At 35.4% G+C, this 18,417-nt stretch overlaps 4 protein-coding genes and 1 pseudogene across 4 annotated transcripts; 2 read left to right on the forward strand and 3 right to left on the reverse strand.

The window, feature by feature from the left end:
- Positions 1-288: 288 nt before the first annotated feature.
- On the reverse strand, positions 289-2,730 carry LOC142523147 (putative serine/threonine-protein kinase PBL23). The gene is made up of 5 exons (XM_075626796.1): positions 2,399-2,730; positions 2,067-2,299; positions 1,442-1,830; positions 750-1,062; positions 289-514 (listed from the first exon to the last, which is right to left on the reverse strand). The coding sequence occupies exons 1-5, from the start codon at positions 2,664-2,666 to the stop codon at positions 377-379; spliced, it is 1,341 nt and encodes a 446-aa protein (XP_075482911.1). The 5' UTR covers positions 2,667-2,730; the 3' UTR covers positions 289-376.
- Positions 2,731-4,624: 1,894 nt separating this feature from the next.
- Positions 4,625-5,829, forward strand: LOC142522648 (uncharacterized). The gene is made up of 3 exons (XM_075626169.1): positions 4,625-4,707; positions 4,815-5,164; positions 5,456-5,829. The coding sequence occupies exons 2-3, from the start codon at positions 4,818-4,820 to the stop codon at positions 5,685-5,687; spliced, it is 579 nt and encodes a 192-aa protein (XP_075482284.1). The 5' UTR covers positions 4,625-4,707; positions 4,815-4,817; the 3' UTR covers positions 5,688-5,829.
- Positions 5,830-6,426: 597 nt separating this feature from the next.
- Positions 6,427-7,679, forward strand: LOC142522080 (large ribosomal subunit protein uL5-like; annotated as a pseudogene).
- Positions 7,680-8,333: 654 nt separating this feature from the next.
- LOC142523232 (ATP-dependent zinc metalloprotease FTSH 2, chloroplastic-like) lies at positions 8,334-12,495 on the reverse strand. The gene is made up of 5 exons (XM_075626922.1): positions 12,278-12,495; positions 10,159-11,350; positions 9,766-10,079; positions 9,072-9,312; positions 8,334-8,798 (listed from the first exon to the last, which is right to left on the reverse strand). Exons 2-5 carry the CDS (start codon positions 11,338-11,340, stop codon positions 8,460-8,462), a joined length of 2,076 nt encoding a protein of 691 aa, XP_075483037.1. The 5' UTR covers positions 11,341-11,350; positions 12,278-12,495; the 3' UTR covers positions 8,334-8,459.
- Positions 12,496-13,229: 734 nt separating this feature from the next.
- Positions 13,230-16,774, reverse strand: LOC142523372 (protein sym-1). The gene is made up of 6 exons (XM_075627149.1): positions 16,440-16,774; positions 14,863-15,018; positions 14,643-14,775; positions 14,134-14,173; positions 13,524-13,665; positions 13,230-13,442 (listed from the first exon to the last, which is right to left on the reverse strand). The coding sequence occupies exons 1-5, from the start codon at positions 16,719-16,721 to the stop codon at positions 13,578-13,580; spliced, it is 699 nt and encodes a 232-aa protein (XP_075483264.1). The 5' UTR covers positions 16,722-16,774; the 3' UTR covers positions 13,230-13,442; positions 13,524-13,577.
- Positions 16,775-18,417: the final 1,643 nt, after the last annotated feature.

The following is an 18,417-nucleotide window of genomic DNA, read 5'->3' on the forward strand; positions in this document are numbered from 1 at the left end:
GAATCGTTACAATATCAGCCGTTGGTGTAATTAACAAAAAATCTTATAAAATCATCTCACGGGTAATTTTTTGCGAGATGAATCTCTTATTGATCTGGCTAATGAAAAAATATTATTTTTATGTCAAAATTATTATTTTTCACTATAAATATGAATCAGGCTGATCAACCTCACGAATATAGATTCATGAGATCGTCTCACAAGTTATCTACTAATCAAATAATGTTTTTTTTAAAAAAAATCCAGTACCTACATTCTAATTTAAAATTAAAAAATTTCTCCAAAAACTTCAGTAAACCATATGCCAAATTTGAATTTTTTCAGAAGCAAGAATATATATTTTTCCAATGTAGTGTTGAGCATGAAACAAATGGTGTTACATTGAATTTGAATTGAAAGAAGATAGAACATGAGACTGATTCTTTAGTAAAGGGATCAGAGACTGGACCACGTCCATCATCAACGGTCTATAACCTGCTTCCGATTGTACACACATTGCTGCAATGGCAGCCACCTGCAACATATAATCACAGTTAGTGACGTATCAAACCTATATATATTTATTTTATATTCAAATGCAAGAACAATCAAATTTTACAGTTTAAAAAAATTAGCTACATGGTCAATGATTTATAACACATATGACGTCAATATTTCAAATTTAGGCGAGGAGCGGTCTCATATTTGAGACCAAGTTATAGACTGTCCTTCAACAATGGAAAAAAAACAATTATCCAAATCTCAATTACCTGAAGTAGATCCTTCTTGGGACACATGTTTCGTAGAGCCGGATCAATCATTTCGACCACTTCATCCCTATTTGTCAAAAGTGGGAGAGCCTGATCCCAGATTAATTTAACGAGTGTAAGATTAGTCGTCACCCACAAATTAAATTGAAAACTTCGAAACATAAATCTAAGCCAACTTGCCCAAGAAACTAAAGTGTGTTCTCCAGGAGGCCGAGTGGTATCAATAGGTTCTCGTCCTGTTAAAAGCTCTAAAAGAACCACGCCATAGCTATACACGTCCGATTTCGCCGTAAGCTTTCCCTTCGACGCATACCTGTAGTATATATGATTAATTTTTCATATTTCACCACAGTGTTGATATAATCGTAAAAAATACTTATATGAACGATGAAAAATACTTGTATATAATGACACCGTGTCATCACTATTACATAGACAAGACTAAATGTCTAAACAGATACTAAAAGTCGATGTTGCATATGTAAGTGTTCTCCCCCATATGTTGTGGGGCATTTACATATAAGTTTTACTCAGAATTGACTAATAATTCATATGCATTTCCGTTTTATCAAAAATAAATATTAAAAAAATGAAAGAAAACTCATTGTACGCTCGTTTATATCGAATCTACATGATTCCGTTGTGAGAAGATATTATTTTAAGTAATAGCATGCAATATATATTGAACTTACTCGGGAGCTAAATATCCGGTTGCTTCTATAACTCGTGTCTTTATCGGAACATGGAGATTGTTGGATCCAGCTTTGGCCAGCTCAAAACCAGTCAACTTGGCCCGAAAGTTGTGATCCAAAAGAATGTTACTGCATCTGAAATTCCTGTGGATCACGGAGGGTGCTGCTTTCTCGTGCAGGTATTCCAAGGCTCTAGCGCAATGCAAGGCAATTCTCAAACGAATCCCCCAACTCAAAGTTTTGAATTGTACTTTATGGGGAGAATGGAGATGGTCCTGAAGAGAACCATTCGACGCGTGTTCAAATATGAGTAATCTATGGTGATGATCTGCGCAGTACCCCAATAGTTGCGCTATGTAGGGAGAGCACAATTGGCTTAACAAATCTACCTGCATGCATTTTATATTGTCCAGTTCAAATTTTGACAAAATCTATGTCCAAATTGATCTAAAAGTTTCGTGAAAAAGTTAAGGTCTCGTGATATCTCGATGCTAGCTAGCTAGATAGTGATAAATATTTATTTGTCAAGGAGTACTAAATATTCTACGCAAATTATGTAGATGAAATTAAACATTATTCAGAACTAAAGAATGATGAGTACTGAAATACACATTAACCAACCAACCTGTGACCGAAAAGAGCGTTCCCATTGCCTCCCTTGTCGGCCGAAGATCTCGACGGCCACCACGGTTCCATCTCCGAGAACCCCTTTGTAAGCTCCACCTGATCTTATCAAGTTGGCTTCACTAAATTTGTCCGTGGCCATTTCAGCTTCTTTCAGAGTAAATACTTGAACCCCTCTCGCTTTGCCCAGCTGCCCCACCTTGCTAATTCCATACAGGCATCCACCGTTCTCCTCTGTCATATCACATAATCAAAACTCGGACATCCAATTCAATAGTCAAAATCACAAGGATTATTACTACTTCATGAATGTTGCATGTGTTAGTTGGTCACCTGGACTAGAACCGATGTTTATGGTGCTGTGAGCAATGAACTCGCACTTGTTCGAGTCATCGATCACACGATCACAACTGTTGGTGTCATTGTTTCCACTAGAAAGCCGAAGCCGACGGAGCAAGGTTACCAGTACAATTATTGCAAGTATCAAGATTGTAATGATGACTAGGATTGCTATTATAAGCACGGAAGAGGGTTGGATCTCATGGCGGGATTGACGAGCTATCCTCTCCAAGTGATCACGCTGGTTGGTGTTGTTAGCCATTTGTTCAAAGAGGTGGAAATTTGATGATGGGCTATTTATCAGCTACGTCGTGTTTTTATTATGTAATAATGTGTTTAAAAGAAATTATTTGAAAAACGATCGAAACTTGGCGCTTAGACAAGAATAAAATATTTGAGTTGCGATTTTTGGTAAAACGACGAGTATTCAGATCATGCTTAATGTAATAAGCATGTTTATTCAATATATCCGTCAACTTAATTTGTAGGATATTAATGCCAGTCATATCGGTTGTCCCGACCACAGTTTTTCATAAATCTCGTGAACAATCCAGATATGTGATTGTTATATATTTTTGTCTCGTCTTTTGAATTGTATAAGGTCTAGTCTTTGTCTTGCCATTGCAAAATTATATGACAACATTTCTTTCCGCACACCCAATAATTGCTCCGCAAAAAGGGTGAGATATTTTACATGAAATTTGTAATTTTTCCGATGGATGGAATGGAACTGCAATGCCATTACAGCAGTGAGGTGTATTCCAACTTCTACATAAGAATACAAGGAAATCACTGCTTGCCCTCGATGCCATATGAATTATTCATGGTCCCGAAAACATGTGAGGTACATTAAGGATTGATATTATGATACAAGAAAATTTAAAGCTGGTGATTTGTTAGTATCATTTATCTTTTGAACTTTGATTTGTTTTTTTTTTTTTTGGCAAAAAAAAAAAAGGATTTTTATTCTATTTTGATTTATTTACTTAAAAATTGTATGGAAAATAATAATATATGATCATACCTAATGATGCCTGTGTAGAAATAAATTTCTTTTTTTTTATATATATATTACTATTTATTTATGTTCGGCATAAGAAGAAAATGCGTTTGTTGACATTGCTTTAATAGTAAGGTTATGCAATCAGATACGCATGCAGACTTTGAATTGGTGCACAAGCTTGTTTTGTTATTATCATTTTTATTAATTAAAATAATACAAGGTCTCCCTATCCTAGTCTCCCACATGCAATTCTAGAAAAAAGAAAAAGTTCTAAATTTAAATGCGATCTCTCTCTTAATTTTTCATCAAATGATTCGATTTTTCTAAATATTTTTTTAACAAAAGTTTGAAGTATTTTTTCAACTAAGTATGATACGTCATCTTAGAAGTAAGTAATTAGAAAAGAAAAATTTATTTTTTGAGTTTATATATATACATATATATATATATATAGGACCTGACGACTTTTTGACTCTCCCTGCTCAAATTATCTGAAATCAAATTAGTTTGTCCGCATTCTAAAATCCATTCTTATCCAATTAATAGGGCTATAGTTTTTGTCGGGCATAGTATTTAGTTACTTGGATAAGCTTGTAGTCCATGTTTATATTTCATGGTTATCTTCAAACATTAATTAATATAATAATTTATGTCGGCCGAATTTCCTCAAGAATTATAGAAGAAAAGGGAAATATTTCAGGAAAACAATTGGTGACATTACGAAAAATTCGATCATATTCATGCAAGCAATATGGGTCTAGTTTTTTTTTATATATGTCAAGATTTTGCTCGGACACATGCCAAGATCTTAACCTCGTAAGTTATGCTGCATCGTAAGATGGAACAAACCGTGACATTACCATCTTAATTAACTCATTGAATTATTAATTTAAAACTAATACCTACTTTTCTTGCACGTTGCATGTATGGGTGTTGTCATTTGGTCCAGATGACCCCGCCAACCCACCCCGGATGACATATCGACCGAGTGCAGCACATTTGGTCAACCTTTGCTACCTAAATAATAATCTCAAGCTACGTGATCCTTTGACATGAAAAAAAGCAAAGATTCCAAATTTATATTATTTATGGTTGATTTAAATTAAATTACTTATTGGTTCTTTAATTAGTTTATTGATTTGTTTTTAATTATATCTTATAAATAATAACAAATAAAAAAATTTATTACTTTTTGTTAGCATTATTGGTTGGAAGAGGAATATCCCTCTGTTGATTAAAAAACTAATTATAGCCCAACATATAATTCCAAAACGATCGTCAAGTTTGCAAATTGTTAAAGGTTTGACCCTTTTTACACCCCTTTCGATTTGATCGATCTTTCTTTTTTAACTAGATAAAAGCAAATGGGTTTTTATTATTATGATGAATTTGTGATCAATCGTAAAGAAAATGGAGGCCGAAGAAGAAATATACAGGACTAGATTAAATGCAAATCAAGAAACTCAGCAGAACAAGATTTTATCTGCTAAAGATTCGTCCGATGAGCGCGTTTCTGGTGATTCGAAAGCCGGAAAAAATCTGGATCGTGACTGTTCCATTGATATAAAGGGTGATGTAATTAATGGCGTATCGAGGAGAAACAGTGAAAGTACAAAGGCAGAGAGGATTTGCAGAATCTGTCATTTTGGCGATGAATCTTCATCGGAACTCATCGAACTTGGTTGCGAGTGCAAAGGCGAGCTCGGTTGGTCGCACCAGCAATGTGCTGAGGCCTGGTTTTGGCAGAAGGGTGATAGGTACAAATTTATTTTTGTTGCATCATTAATTTTCCAGCAACTATTTTAGAAAATATTTGACTTTTTATACTCTTTAACTTTTACATGATCTTAATTTCATATTTTACATCGCCATCCACCATCGCATTGGACGTTTAATTCACTAGTTATTTTGGTGTACGTGTAATTTATATATCATTTAAGGTTTATGAATATTTTGTAGTTTTACTAAGGAGACTAATAAATTCAGGGAAGAGGCGATTTTGTGTAGAAGAGTATTTTTCCGGAGTAATGCTTTAATTACTCTTGCAGACGGTGCGAAATCTGTGGGACAATGGCTGAAAACGTGGATAACAAGAGCGCGGAGGACGCCTCAATATTCTTGATGGAATGGAACGAAATGAGACTCGTTGCGGCCACCCTCGACGATTCCGATCAGGCGAGCTCGCGACGCTGCAAGCAATATTTATGCAGATTCTTGGCTATATGCCTGGTGCTCGCCTTCCTGTTGCCATGGCTTTTTAAAGGAATCCATGTTCTTTAGAAAAAAAAATTACATTTTGAATACATATTATTTTTGAGTGAATGAGCCAGCCTATGTTCCTGTGATCAGTGGATACATTTGTACATATGTCAGGTGTAAAAGAAATAATAGATTTTGAAATTCTGAATGTATCTAACATTTATTCTAAATAATTTTATGAGATTTGAAAATGAACGATGGCACCTCACTTGTGGTATATTTACATAAAATCTCAAAAGAGAAACTTAAATTCGAACTCATGTGTTAACGAAAATCTGCTATATATATATATATATATATATATATATATATATATATGATTAGAAAAGCAAGAATTCAATCTTTTAAAATTTTCAGAAAATGGATTGGTTTTAAAAACATTTATAACCAACCAACAATTGAATCTTTCATTAAAATTAATGTATGTATGCATGTATTGTGTGTTTCTATTGTATTTTGTCTGATTATCTGATTTATATTAAAATATGAGTAATACCATCGTTGCAAATCGTTATGAAAAATAATGAAACTTCATACTGTCATTTGAATTGATTATATTTATACGTTCATAATTTTAAAAATTATTGATGTATTAAATTGCAATTTAAATTTTGGGAAAAAAATGATATTAAACTCGCTCTCACGTTTTTTTTTTTTTGCCAAAAAAGAAAAAGCTTATATGATAAATAAAATAAATAAAAAACTCGAAACTTATGCAAATCTATGAAAAACGCCCCTCCCCATTTCAATTCATAAATTCATGTGTGTTTTAAAATTTGAGTTTTCTTTTACTGTGACGTTCCCCGAAGCCCTAGCCGCCGCCGTCGCCTCCTTCCACCACTCATCCTCCATGGTCAGCCTAGCTCCCCGGCGCTCGCGTGTATTCTATATAAAACTATGTTTTTATATTAATTCATGTCATTAAACTTCCGTATATGTCTTTGTGAGAATGTGTAAGGCAGGCTTCGGAGAAGAAACTCTCGAATCCAATGAGGGAGATTCAAGGTTCAGAAACTGGTACTAAACATCTCCGTGGTCGAGAGTGGAGATCGTCTTACTAGAGCTGCTAAGGTACTTTTCACCCCTCGAATTCATTGGACGTTTCAAATGATTAGTAGATGCTATCATTTTCAGTCATTTGTGGTGCATAACTAGCCATTTTGTTAAAAATACTTCTTAGGTGTTGGAACAGCTAAGCGGCCAAACCCCTGTTTTCTCCAAGGGTATTTTTTCACTTGGTTCTTGAGGAATACATTGTTCGGTCTTTTGGCGTCAGGCGTAATGAAACTGGTTGTTTTGGCTTTTAAAATTCTTCCCTTTTCTTCTACAGCGAGATACACTGTTCGGTCTTTTGGCATCAGGCGTAATGAAAAAATTGCATGCTAGTCACGGTCAGGGGTGACAAGGCAATGCGGGTACTTGAAAGTGGATTGAAGGTCAAGGAATATGAACTATTGAGAAGAAACTTCAGTGAAACTGGTTGTTTTGGCTTTGGAATTCAGGAACATATTGATCTTGGAATTAAGTAAGCAACTAAGGCTGATCCTATACTCTGAAAATGTTGGTTTTGCATATTGTGTTACTGAGTTTACATGGCACCATAAAGTATCTTGTATTGGACGGTTGTGTTTTAGTTGAGGATCGGCAATTGTGGCTGGTGTCAATTTGTGGGGAACTGTTTCTAGTGTTAGTGGCTGGTATTTTTTATGTGGCTGCGATGAGACAGTTGATCTGTATCAAGATGCTGAGGGATTACATTAGCGAATGTTTATAGAAACGATGGCTTTTATGTACACGTATGGCTGCGTGTGTATGGATTAGGTTATTTTATAAAATACAGAGTTAATGACACAAAATATCAATGGTGAAAAGGAAAAGAAAGACCAGTATTATCAGTGCGAGTTGATACTTACCTGCTATTTGACATTGGTCACTCAATATTTGACGTATCTATCTTCTTTAGGATAATCTAGGCAATATTGCGAAAAATTATTATATACAAGGTTATGGCAGTTAGGCTCATTGGAAAAAAATGTTGAGATAAAATTAAAAGTATAAAACATTTAAATGTAGTATAAATATGAGTTATTCGATAAAATTAATATATGAAAGTGTGTATAGAATTAAAAAAAGATAAAACATTTAAATGTATTATAAAGATAGTTATTTTATAAAATTAATATGAAAGTTATATATTCTATTCTTGAAGTGTGTATAAAGTGGGTATAGAGGTTAATTTTGTCAGTTGTACAATTGAAAAACAATGTCATTTATCTACACTTTTATAGGTATATATATATATATATATATAAATTGAGAAATAGATACTGAAGCAGTGGGGAAAAACTGTGTGCACATCAGAAAATACGGAACGATGGACGGGCCAATGTTGGCGATTCTAGCAGGGGCTAATAAGGTGCGAGGGAGCGGGAGCCAGTTCAAACTTTGAAGATAATTGCTAGCGATGGTATTTACAAGGCTGACAACCTTTGATTGAACCACTCGCTAGATACTTAAAAGCGGTTCACCAATTTCCAATCAGTAGCAACTCGTCTTAAGACAGACTCAGGCACTCACTGGGGAACAAACAAGTGAAAAGAAATGATCTTATATGCAGGACTCATCTCTGCATTGATGACACTGCTCACATAAAATAGAAAAGGCAAATATTTCCAATTTCACTTCTATAACGCCAGTGGGTCTGGGAATTGGTACAAAGGATACAAAAGCATTGATATATAAACAAACTAGTGCTGTGCAGTCGAGTTCGATTGTATTCTAGTGTACATGGTATCATACAGTTACTGTAGCCGGCTTAGGAGTAACTCTATTTTCAACCGGGATTTCAGTGAACTCAGATAACATTGCCCGGAACTCATCTCCGGTCATGGTCTCTTTTTCAATAAGAACTTCCACGATTTTATCAATTGCTTCACGGTTGTTTCGGATATGGCTCAAAGCAATCTGATATGCCTTCTCTGTGATCCTCTTCACTGCCGCATCAATGTCTTCTGCCAGCTTTTCAGACATAGAATTCCTTGCCATCATTCTCATGATTACATCAGCACTTTGAGCCGATGTGTCCATGAGCGACCATGGACCTATTTCAGACATACCGAAAGTAACAACCATCTACAAGAGAGTAACAATTAAGTAAACAGATAAGATCAGGATTTTTCTGATGTATTAAAGGTTATATATATATATATATATATATATATATGTACACACACCAAATTTTTCTCAACAAAAGAAATAATTTTAAGATTTAAGAGTTTTCGGATGTATTAAGGATTATATATATATATAATGGCTTAGCTCAAATATTTTAAGCTGAACAAAGTAGTTGAAACAAGAAATCGTAAATGTGCCCTTGCTAAAATGAAAGGCCAAAAAGGTACTCACTTGCTTAGCCAATCCTGTAATCTGCTGCAAATCACCAGCTGCACCAGTTGTGACCTCGGGCTCACCAAAAATAATCTCCTCAGCAGCTCTTCCACCAAGCCCACCAACAATTCTGGCAAAAAGTTGCTGCTTAGAAATCAAGGTTGGATCATCAGAAGGAATGAACCACGTCAAACCACGTGCTTGGCCACGTGGTACTAAGGTGACCTTCTGAACTGCATCATGCCCTGGAGTTAGAGTTCTGCATAACAACACAACCAACAAAATTTTAGACGGTTAGAGGTGGCATATCCAAAAGGAGCAAACACGATTGCAAGGATTAAAAAAAATTTCTCATGATCGGTTAATTTTCACTTGAAAATGTTCAAGAGTATTCCGTGCCACATAATGAAGGGGCCTGAACAGGAACAAATCTAGAACCAGTTTTGTATGATTTATAGCAAGTCGCCAACTTTAACTTAAGAAGCCAAATTATAGAACTTTTCTCATGGAAGAAATCCATAAATAATTTAGGTTTTTAAGATCATATAGAGTAGAAGGTAAAAATATACAGCATCAAAATGATCTAGATCCAAATTCCAATTGTACAAGTATCAGAAAATCAAACACAACAGAACTTCCAATGTTACAACTAATTTAAAAGCAAATAGGAATAATGTTTGCCATATGTTTATTTTTATATATCTGCACTTACCCACAGATGGCATGGCCTACTTCATGGTATGCCACTAGACTTTTGCTCTTCCCATCTGTCATGATAGTCCCTTCCATTCCAGCAACTATCCTATCAATTGAATCATCAATTTCTTTAGATGAAATTCCTGTCTTCCCACGCCGTCCAGCAAGAATAGCAGCCTCATTTAAGAGATTAGCAAGATCTGCTCCACTAAAACCAGGTGTCCTCATGGCTACAACCTCAAGTGATACATCTGGATCAAACTTTTTATTGCTAGCATGAACCTTCAGGATCTCTGTTCTTCCACGAACATCTGGGACATCAACAGTTACCTGCACAACGATTTAAACTGTGCATATTTGTAATCTGAATATTAAAATAGAAACAAGACATGTGCTATTTATATTGTACCTGTCTATCAAACCTTCCTGGTCTCAACAAGGCAGAGTCAAGGATATCCGCACGATTAGTTGCTGCAATTACAATTATACCAGTATTCCCTTCGAAACCATCCATTTCAGTTAATAGCTGGTTCAATGTCTGTTCCCTTTCATCATTTCCTCCACCAATACCAGTTCCTCTTTGACGTCCAACAGCATCAATTTCATCAACAAATACTATGCATGGGGCATTTTCCTTGGCCTTCTTGAAAAGATCGCGGACTCGTGAGGCTCCAACACCAACAAACATCTCAACAAATTCAGAACCTGAAATGGAGAAAAATGGGACACCCGCTTCACCAGCGATAGCCTTGGCCAGCAAGGTCTTTCCAGTACCAGGAGGACCAATAAGAAGAACTCCCTTTGGAATACGAGCACCCACAGCAGTAAATCTCTCGGGCTTCTTAAGGAACTCCACCACCTCCATAAAATCTTGCTTTGCTTCGTCTACCCCAGCGACATCGTCAAAAGTTACCCCTGTATTGGGTTCCATTTGAAACTTAGCCTTTGATTGACCAAAAGTAAGAGGGAAACCAGGTCCACCAGGCCCACCCATTCCTCCACCAGATCGTCTCGAAAGAAGGAAAAGACCACCAATCAAAATTAAAGGGAAGGCCAAATTTCCGATCAAGTTAGATAAAAGCGAACCAGAGTCCTCTTGAGCATTATGGGCGGCAAAGTCTATGTTTTTCTCCCTTAACTTCTGAAGGAGCTCCTGGCTAAGCCCAGGGAGTTGCACTCGCACTCTCTGCACTCGGTTACCCAACTCTGGCGAGATAGCCTCAACAATGGCAATAGTTCCGTTTTCAAACAAATCAACTTTCGTCACTCTACCCTTATCGAGATACTCCAAAAATCTAGAATAGGACATCCTTGAGTTGGAAACACCTTGATCATCAGCCCTAGCTATCCCATTGCAGAGTAATGCCGGAGCAACAAGTCCAGCACTGCCAAGCAACAACTTCAGAAAGCCCCTTCTTCCTTCATTTAACTTTTCATTCATAGTTGCTCTGACAGCCAAGGCTTTACCATTCAGGGATGGGAGGCGAGGTGATTGGATAGGACGTCTGCCATAAATATCATGGCTCAAAGCTGTTTTTGAATCACGTATAGATAATCCACTTCCCACTAGACATGCCGATAAACCTGCCATCTTCTTTCTTCTGAAATTCGAAAAATACAAGAAATTATAGAACTAGTTCAAGAAACACACGAAAAAGTAGTTAAGAATGATATTATTGATTTATGAGTTGTTACTTGTATGCGGGATCAAGAACCCAGAATCCCTAAACGGAAATGATTATATTATGTGTGTTAACCAGTCATAATGTTCATCCTCTAAAGTTAATACAGACTTCAAGAACTCTGGTTGATATAAAGAATGATCGTTGAACTTGAGTATCAAAGCAATGACCAATTATGCAACGAGTATGATAAGCGATACCAGTGGTGAAACTTCCTCATAGAGCTATAAACAGTGATCATACTCTTCTTAAAAAAATAGAATGAAGAAAATAAAAATAAATCAAAACAAATCAGAATATCAAGAAGGATTAATTTGAACCAACATTATATCTAATCAAACATTGTTAACAGAGGCGTGAATTACCAGTAAAAACAGCATTCAATTATTTCAGATTAAAAATTTCTATTTCAACTAAAATTAAATCTATCCTAATCTAAATTCCTGACACGTCCCTGATATTTTATTCTCCGAAAAGAAGCACAAGAAAATATACAATCAGAATAACAACTTACACACTGGAAATTACTCCTCTTAATCTCAAAACCTACTCAAAAAATTACTTAAAACCCACCAAGAATTAGCAGGGGAGACGGGGTAAACCTTAAACACAACCAAACTAACCCGGCTGTACAAATCCAACCTCAGAACCGAACCAATAACAGTCAAGAAAGCAAAGATAAACCAATAAAAACACTGGATTCACATAAATATATAGCTGAATGCTTAAAATTGTTGAACTGAACTAAGAACAATCAAACAACAAAGGTTAACAAAAAAAACCCAAAAATTCTTAACAAAATCAATAAAGCTTCATGGTTTCATCGCACAAGGAATAGAAACATACCAAGCAGGAAGAGAAAGTTGAGGTTGGGGAAAGAGCGATTGAGCTTGAAGGGTGGAACAGTGGAGAAGAATGGAATTTAGAGGCAAGGGATGTGGTTTGGAATTGGAAGCGTGGCTAATTTTTCTCCCTTCTCATTTTGTCATTTAATGCCATTTTCAGTCTGATTTCAGGACGTAAATCAGTTTGCTCACATCTCTAATCACCTGTAAGCTAATTGTTGGTATATTTTTATTTTTATTTTTTACAATTTTCATTTATGTTTCTAGAAGAACAGACAAGTTATTTCTAGTTCTAGAAAAAATATACTTGGTTTAATGTAATAAATATGGATAGGATAAAATTTACAGACCATAATCTGTTACAATGAAAATATCCTTATTTTCTTTTAAAATTATTCAAAATACTAATATAATATAATAATTTAAAAGCATTTACTAATTTCAATTAAGGAAAAAATTGACAAACAAAAATCTTTGTCAAAATTAAATTTCACAATATCTATACATGATTTATTTTAATTTCTTCACTCAAATAAAATATATTTAATCACAAAACCATTTCCGTAAAATTATTTTTTGTTTAAACTATTTGTTTATTATATCATTCTATTTATCTGCTCCTCATATTAAAAAATTCGTGTATTATTAAAATCATGAAAAAAAATCATAAAAACGAAAGAGAACTATTTTGAATTAAAATAAGATATAGAACTGAAAAATACCACTGAAGTTTTGAGAAAACAATACTATTTTAAGATTTAAAGAAATAATTAAGGGTATTTTTTTCGTCTTTCCTTTAGGATGAACAAAATTTGCTAACCATAGTCGATGACTTGTAGCTTATCTAAAAAAAATATGTTGAACATAAGTCTGTACTTGGAGTTGTGAACTTGGATAATGTTCGTTCAAATTGTTGATGCCCCGAGACATGTAATGAAGGCCATAAAAGTAGATATCCTGAGTTTCCAATAATAAATTATATTTGCGTTCGCACAAAGAACGTCTGATGTAAAAGTCGTGCATGAATTTTGTAGCAACATCCGACAAGAAAAAGTAACGATTCAAAATCTGATGTTTGGCTGGCCTAATCGAAACCCAGTTTTGTCGTGATCAAAGTTCAATTCCAGACAAGATGGGAACCCAGGCACCGATCGTCGGCTTCAGGCCTACACAATAATGAAGTAAAAATGAATAATTAAAGAAAGTGATGTAATTTGGTGTCCATGTTTCGACTTTTGAGAGAATACCTGATGTTTAAACAATCACGCAGAGGACCATGGATCAAAAACTGGCAGCAGAAGTCACTTGTTTATGGTAGTGGACAAGCAGAAATTCCAAAATACGGATGCCATTGACATGAAAGCAACACGGGCTTGAAGCGGGACTATCCTGTAAGTTTTAACATAACATGTCATTTTAAAAACTGGCAACTTCAGCTCAAGGAAGAACTAGAAACAAATCCTCGTCCTTTTCAAAAAGCTGTCGTCTTTGGTTATCTCGTTATGTGTACTGGTGAAGGCAACAAGGAAGACATGCTCAAACGAATTCAGACAAGAGCTGTCTCGATTGATATTTGATTCAAAGATGATTCAAACTCAAGTTTGAACTATGGTTGTGCTTGGATGAATGAATTTGAGCTAATGAATTTCAAACCAATTGATTTCAAATTCCTTCTCTTGCTTGGAGCAACATTCAAATAGATTAAGTTATACGATTTCAATTGTGTTTGTGGGGTAAGTGTCATCTTAAATCTATACATCAAATCATTCCTCAAATCAAATCCATCAATCCAAATTCAGCCTAAATTTTTTTGCTAACATTTACCGTTGGGGTGGGACAAAGGAGAAAATAACATACCCAAAATTCAAGATGCTCACGGGGATCCAGAACCTGAATCCTATATTGAAATATATAGAAATTAATGATAATATGAATCCAAAAACGTAAATTCTAAAAAAATTATCTCATGTACTCGTACATAATTTTGTAATTAAATTATAAAAAAATTACAGTGAAACTAAAGCTACACGTTAGTTGAGTCAATCAACGCATGGTTTTAAGATTGAAGCCACCAGCTCCAACACTTTCTACTCAAACTTAACCCCCATCACTTTACTTGAGCTTTAGTTATGATGATGACTTTATGTGGTTTTATTCAAAAATTACCATTCTACCCTTGATTTTTCATAAATAACGTATTTCGACAATTAACTCTCAAATGATTGAAGCACATTTTATTCACTATATTATTTTATCCTAAGTTCCAAATTCACTGCTCCATTCCGAACAGAGATATACTAAAGAGCTACTCAAGTTCGAGCTTGACTTCATTGCATTCCCAATTGAACCTACAACACGGTTTTTACCAGTGAACAGGGTTGGGAGGGCATCTTTCTCGTATTTATTAGGAAGCTCAGCAAGCTTCCCTTCCCATAGTTTACTCCATGCAAAAATAACAGCTATAACACTTGGACCTAGAACAACTTGGTTCAATAAAACCTGCAAATAAAAGGAGTTGGATGAAATAGCTCAAAACTATTTTTCACATTGCAGTGCTGAAAAATTCCAAAGCTTTGATATACATACCTTTGTTATCAGGTTTTGAATATTTTTCTCCGGTAAGCGACAATCAAGGAACTGATACCAAAAAAATGAACCAGGTCCATAGAGCAGGAAGCCATAAGAAATCATCCGGCTTGCTCGGATCCAATCATGTTGAGCCAATAGTGTGCTTATAGTATTCTATGGCAACCAAAAGGTTGAGTTAGATGAAAATTGAATATGGGAACAGTGCAATACAAGTTAAAGATCATAGTCAATACATAAGATAATTCAGACACTAATGGTCAATAAAAATTTTCAAACAGTGCCAGTATGTGATACACACTATGTTTGGAAAAGTAAATAATTTTTAAATCAATGCCTTTTTCCTTTCAAGGTAAATTAAAATGATAGTTCTAATTTAAAATTAAACGGATATATGAAATTATAAAAAGTGAATGAAAGAAAATATATATAATACAATTTTCTCCATCATATATTCCTTTACTATCAAAAGACGATGTTTTTTGTAGTGTTGCCTATAGTTATTAAGGGTGCATGGTGCACCAAGGTGCTGAGGGGTCTTGGAGCCCATGTCATGCGTTTTTTAAAAGTGATGCACATTGAAGGAAAAATAATGATATATATCAAACAATTCTGAATCAGATTCAAACATACTGCACAAACAATAAACTTAGAGCTACTGATTAGTAATTAGTTATAAACTATTAGATACACATTCCAAATTGAATTTAAGCCAATAGAACCCAAATAATATGCAAACAAGTGTATTAAAATAATAAGCTATTAAATTTCAGTCTATTGAATGGTCAAACATTTAGATTCAAAGATTTACTAAAAAAATATGAAAATAAATGAAAGGAAAAAGTAATATCACACTTACAAAAACAAATAAACACAAAATGAAAATTTCCAGGATTGCTGGCTGTCAAAAGAGTTGTTGGAGTATGGTTTTGGTTGGAGAGTGGAAATGGGGCATGGACTACTAAGGGAAGTAGTTTATTGTTCGAGGCCCACTTTTTAGATATCAGTACGCCCACAGTGTCTCCAGGTAAACTGGCTCAGCCTTTTTGAGCCTCACGCTCAAGCTGCACCTTAACAACACCGGTGTTTCCTCTAATAATATCCAAAACCCATACATTGCCTAACATAAAGAGTAAATTTTGTTCTGCCCCCTCCAATGGATGCAAAAATCCATGGGTGGCGAAGAATAGAATAGCTAGTTAAGTAGATGCAGAGTCTATGCATACATATAAGTCCAGTTTCATATTAATGCAGTAGAGCTACTTATTTAAAAGTTGTCAAAAATTATCCTCCCAATTGTCCATGGATTCCTTCTGATATGTTGACCAGACATTTCATTGACGTCAATAACTTTTATTGTGGGGGTGTTACAACATTCAAAACAGATCGACTGCTCGATATGTAATAAACCAAGAAAAGAACTCTACAATATGCTTAAGCGTCCAGCATTGAAATATCTATAGGTGAGTTCAATACATATCAGCACAAATCTTCAGAAACCACAAACAAGAATTCAAACATTTCCCATTCCGACGAGAGAACAAATTCATTCACACCCACTAACATCTTATCCTCACCTTGAATTCCCGAGAATGGGACACGGTATCTTTGTTCGTGACCCATCGATGGCGGAGCTGCGCTATGGTGTCACCGGTGAAAACAAGCGAAGCGGAAGTTGCGGCTTGCTTGACGGGGAAACGGTAAGAGGAAGAAGCGCCGCCGCCAAAGGAGTCTCCTGACGAAGAGGGCTTCGATTCCCTGTTGCCGGAGGTCCTCTTCTTGCAACGCCTTCTGTAAATGCCATCGTAAAAAGGCCCCATTCCCCATATGCCACCATTTCCACCTGCAGTGGCACCCATTTTTCAGAGATTTGTCGAACTCAACAGATGCAATGACAAAGTAACTGACGAGCCACGGTCGACTAACTTAAATAGTTACCCTACTTTTCGATTTTTTAAGATTTTGACTTATTAGTATTATTCTGTGAATTTGATTTCCATTATTTTTGGATTTTTTTAAAACATAATCATCTATACATGTGTTTTTAATCGAATAAAAAGATTAGACAAAAACTTGTGTGACACGATATCACGAATCGTATTTTGTGAGACGGATTTCTTATTTGTGTCATCCATGAAAAACTATTATTTTTTATGCTAAAAGTATTATTTTTAATTTTGAATATCGGTAGGTTTGACATGTTTCACAGATAACAATTCGTGAGATCGTCTCACAACAGACCTACTCAAAAGATTAACTTAAAAACGAGAATGCTTAATTAACGCATAAACAATTTCGTTACATAAGCAATCTCGTTTGCTTGTCGAAATAATATTTCTTGACATTGTCCCATTATTTTTTGGACTTATTAGCCATAAGAAGGTATTAAAAAATTAAACTAGAAAAGTTCATATCATACATCCTTATTTTGTAAAAAAAATAATTACAATTACGTATTACCATTCGAATTGGTCAAAAACTTGGAGACAAATAACAGTAAGAAAAAGACTCGGTATTAATTACAATAGCATGGACCGAAAGATGAACTCCTCCAGAGCCGCAACTGATTATGGATAACAAGTCTCGGGCTCTGTGGTTTTATTTCCTAGAGAGCCGACCAGCTGTTCCCTCATACCCACAAGGAAGGGTAATGTCATCAATCCTGGACAAGCCAAAACCTCCAAACGAGTCGCAAATCATTACTCCTCTGGCAAACAACTTAGTTTTATTCTCTGTGACATGGGGAGGAGAATATCAGGATGATTTGTTTCTGTTGCTCCACCATCCTCTTCTCCTGTTGCAATTATCTCGGAGATATTTGCTCAGACCCTCCATCTCCATGCATTCTAAGTTGGTAAAAGCACTATCTGAATATCTGATCACAGTATCGAATCTTACAACATTGTAGCTGAGAAGCACCAGCTGTCATAAACACTGGTGATCGAGTAATACCTCGACGATCTTGGATTTCCAACTCAAGAACCCGTCCTGGCAACAAGCAGGACTTGATCTTTCACCAATATCAATCCAAAGAACCCTACACTGTTTTTACCATGTATGTGTATCCAATGACGACTTTGAAAATCTCAAGCAAACTCCAGTGACCAGAGCTGATATACTGATCAAAGTCCTCCATGCTGCTGAAGCTTACTTCAAGTACTACCAAACTTCTGCATCTCTGTAGAGCATCAACGTCAAGGAATAATGTTCCAATTGTGAACTCCCACAAGCCTATTATTAAGAGATTTTCCAAGGACTTATAATTTAGCAAAAGTAGATGGATTGGAGCATTTAAGACTTCAGTGCAGGAAAGGTCAAGAATCAAGATGATGTAGGTTCATCAACATCTGCATCCCTTCGGTGTATTCAACGGACGAAGAACTCTTAAATCCTTGAGCTTTGCTAATGTTGGCACATACTGCAAGTTCCAACAACTGTGAGGCAGTAAAGCACGAAGCCTTTCCAGATTGGATGGTGAATCCGGCAAATGGACTATACCAGTATAATTTGAGGTTTTGCATATGCTAGAAGAAAGTAGTAGCCATTCCTTTGATG

The sequence above is a fragment of the Primulina tabacum genome, chromosome 13, assembly GCF_025594145.1.
Source record: "Primulina tabacum isolate GXHZ01 chromosome 13, ASM2559414v2, whole genome shotgun sequence".
Lineage (NCBI taxonomy): Eukaryota > Viridiplantae > Streptophyta > Magnoliopsida > Lamiales > Gesneriaceae > Primulina > Primulina tabacum.

Excerpts from the sequence above, each read along its gene's own strand:
- LOC142523147 (XM_075626796.1), bottom strand. The coding sequence starts at position 2,666 with ATGGCTAACAACACCAACCAGCGTGATCACTTGGAGAGGATAGCTCGT. Across the intron at positions 1,831-2,066 it reads AACGCTCTTTTCGGTCACAG|GTAGATTTGTTAAGCCAATT; the intron begins GTTGGTTGGTTA and ends AAATGCATGCAG. Across the intron at positions 1,063-1,441 it reads ACCGGATATTTAGCTCCCGA|GTATGCGTCGAAGGGAAAGC; the intron begins GTAAGTTCAATA and ends TATATACTACAG.
- LOC142523372 (XM_075627149.1), bottom strand. The coding sequence starts at position 16,721 with ATGGGTGCCACTGCAGGTGGAAATGGTGGCATATGGGGAATGGGGCCT. Across the intron at positions 14,174-14,642 it reads CCTCCCAACCCTGTTCACTG|GATTCAGGTTCTGGATCCCC; the intron begins GTAAAAACCGTG and ends ATTTCAATATAG. Across the intron at positions 13,666-14,133 it reads GTGAGCATCTTGAATTTTGG|GATAGTCCCGCTTCAAGCCC; the intron begins GTATGTTATTTT and ends TAAAACTTACAG.
- LOC142522648 (XM_075626169.1), top strand. The coding sequence starts at position 4,818 with ATGGAGGCCGAAGAAGAAATATACAGGACTAGATTAAATGCAAATCAA. Across the intron at positions 5,165-5,455 it reads TTTTGGCAGAAGGGTGATAG|ACGGTGCGAAATCTGTGGGA; the intron begins GTACAAATTTAT and ends TTACTCTTGCAG.
- LOC142523232 (XM_075626922.1), bottom strand. The coding sequence starts at position 11,340 with ATGGCAGGTTTATCGGCATGTCTAGTGGGAAGTGGATTATCTATACGT. Across the intron at positions 10,080-10,158 it reads CAGGAAGGTTTGATAGACAG|GTAACTGTTGATGTCCCAGA; the intron begins GTACAATATAAA and ends ATCGTTGTGCAG. Across the intron at positions 9,313-9,765 it reads GTAGGCCATGCCATCTGTGG|AACTCTAACTCCAGGGCATG; the intron begins GTAAGTGCAGAT and ends GTTGTTATGCAG.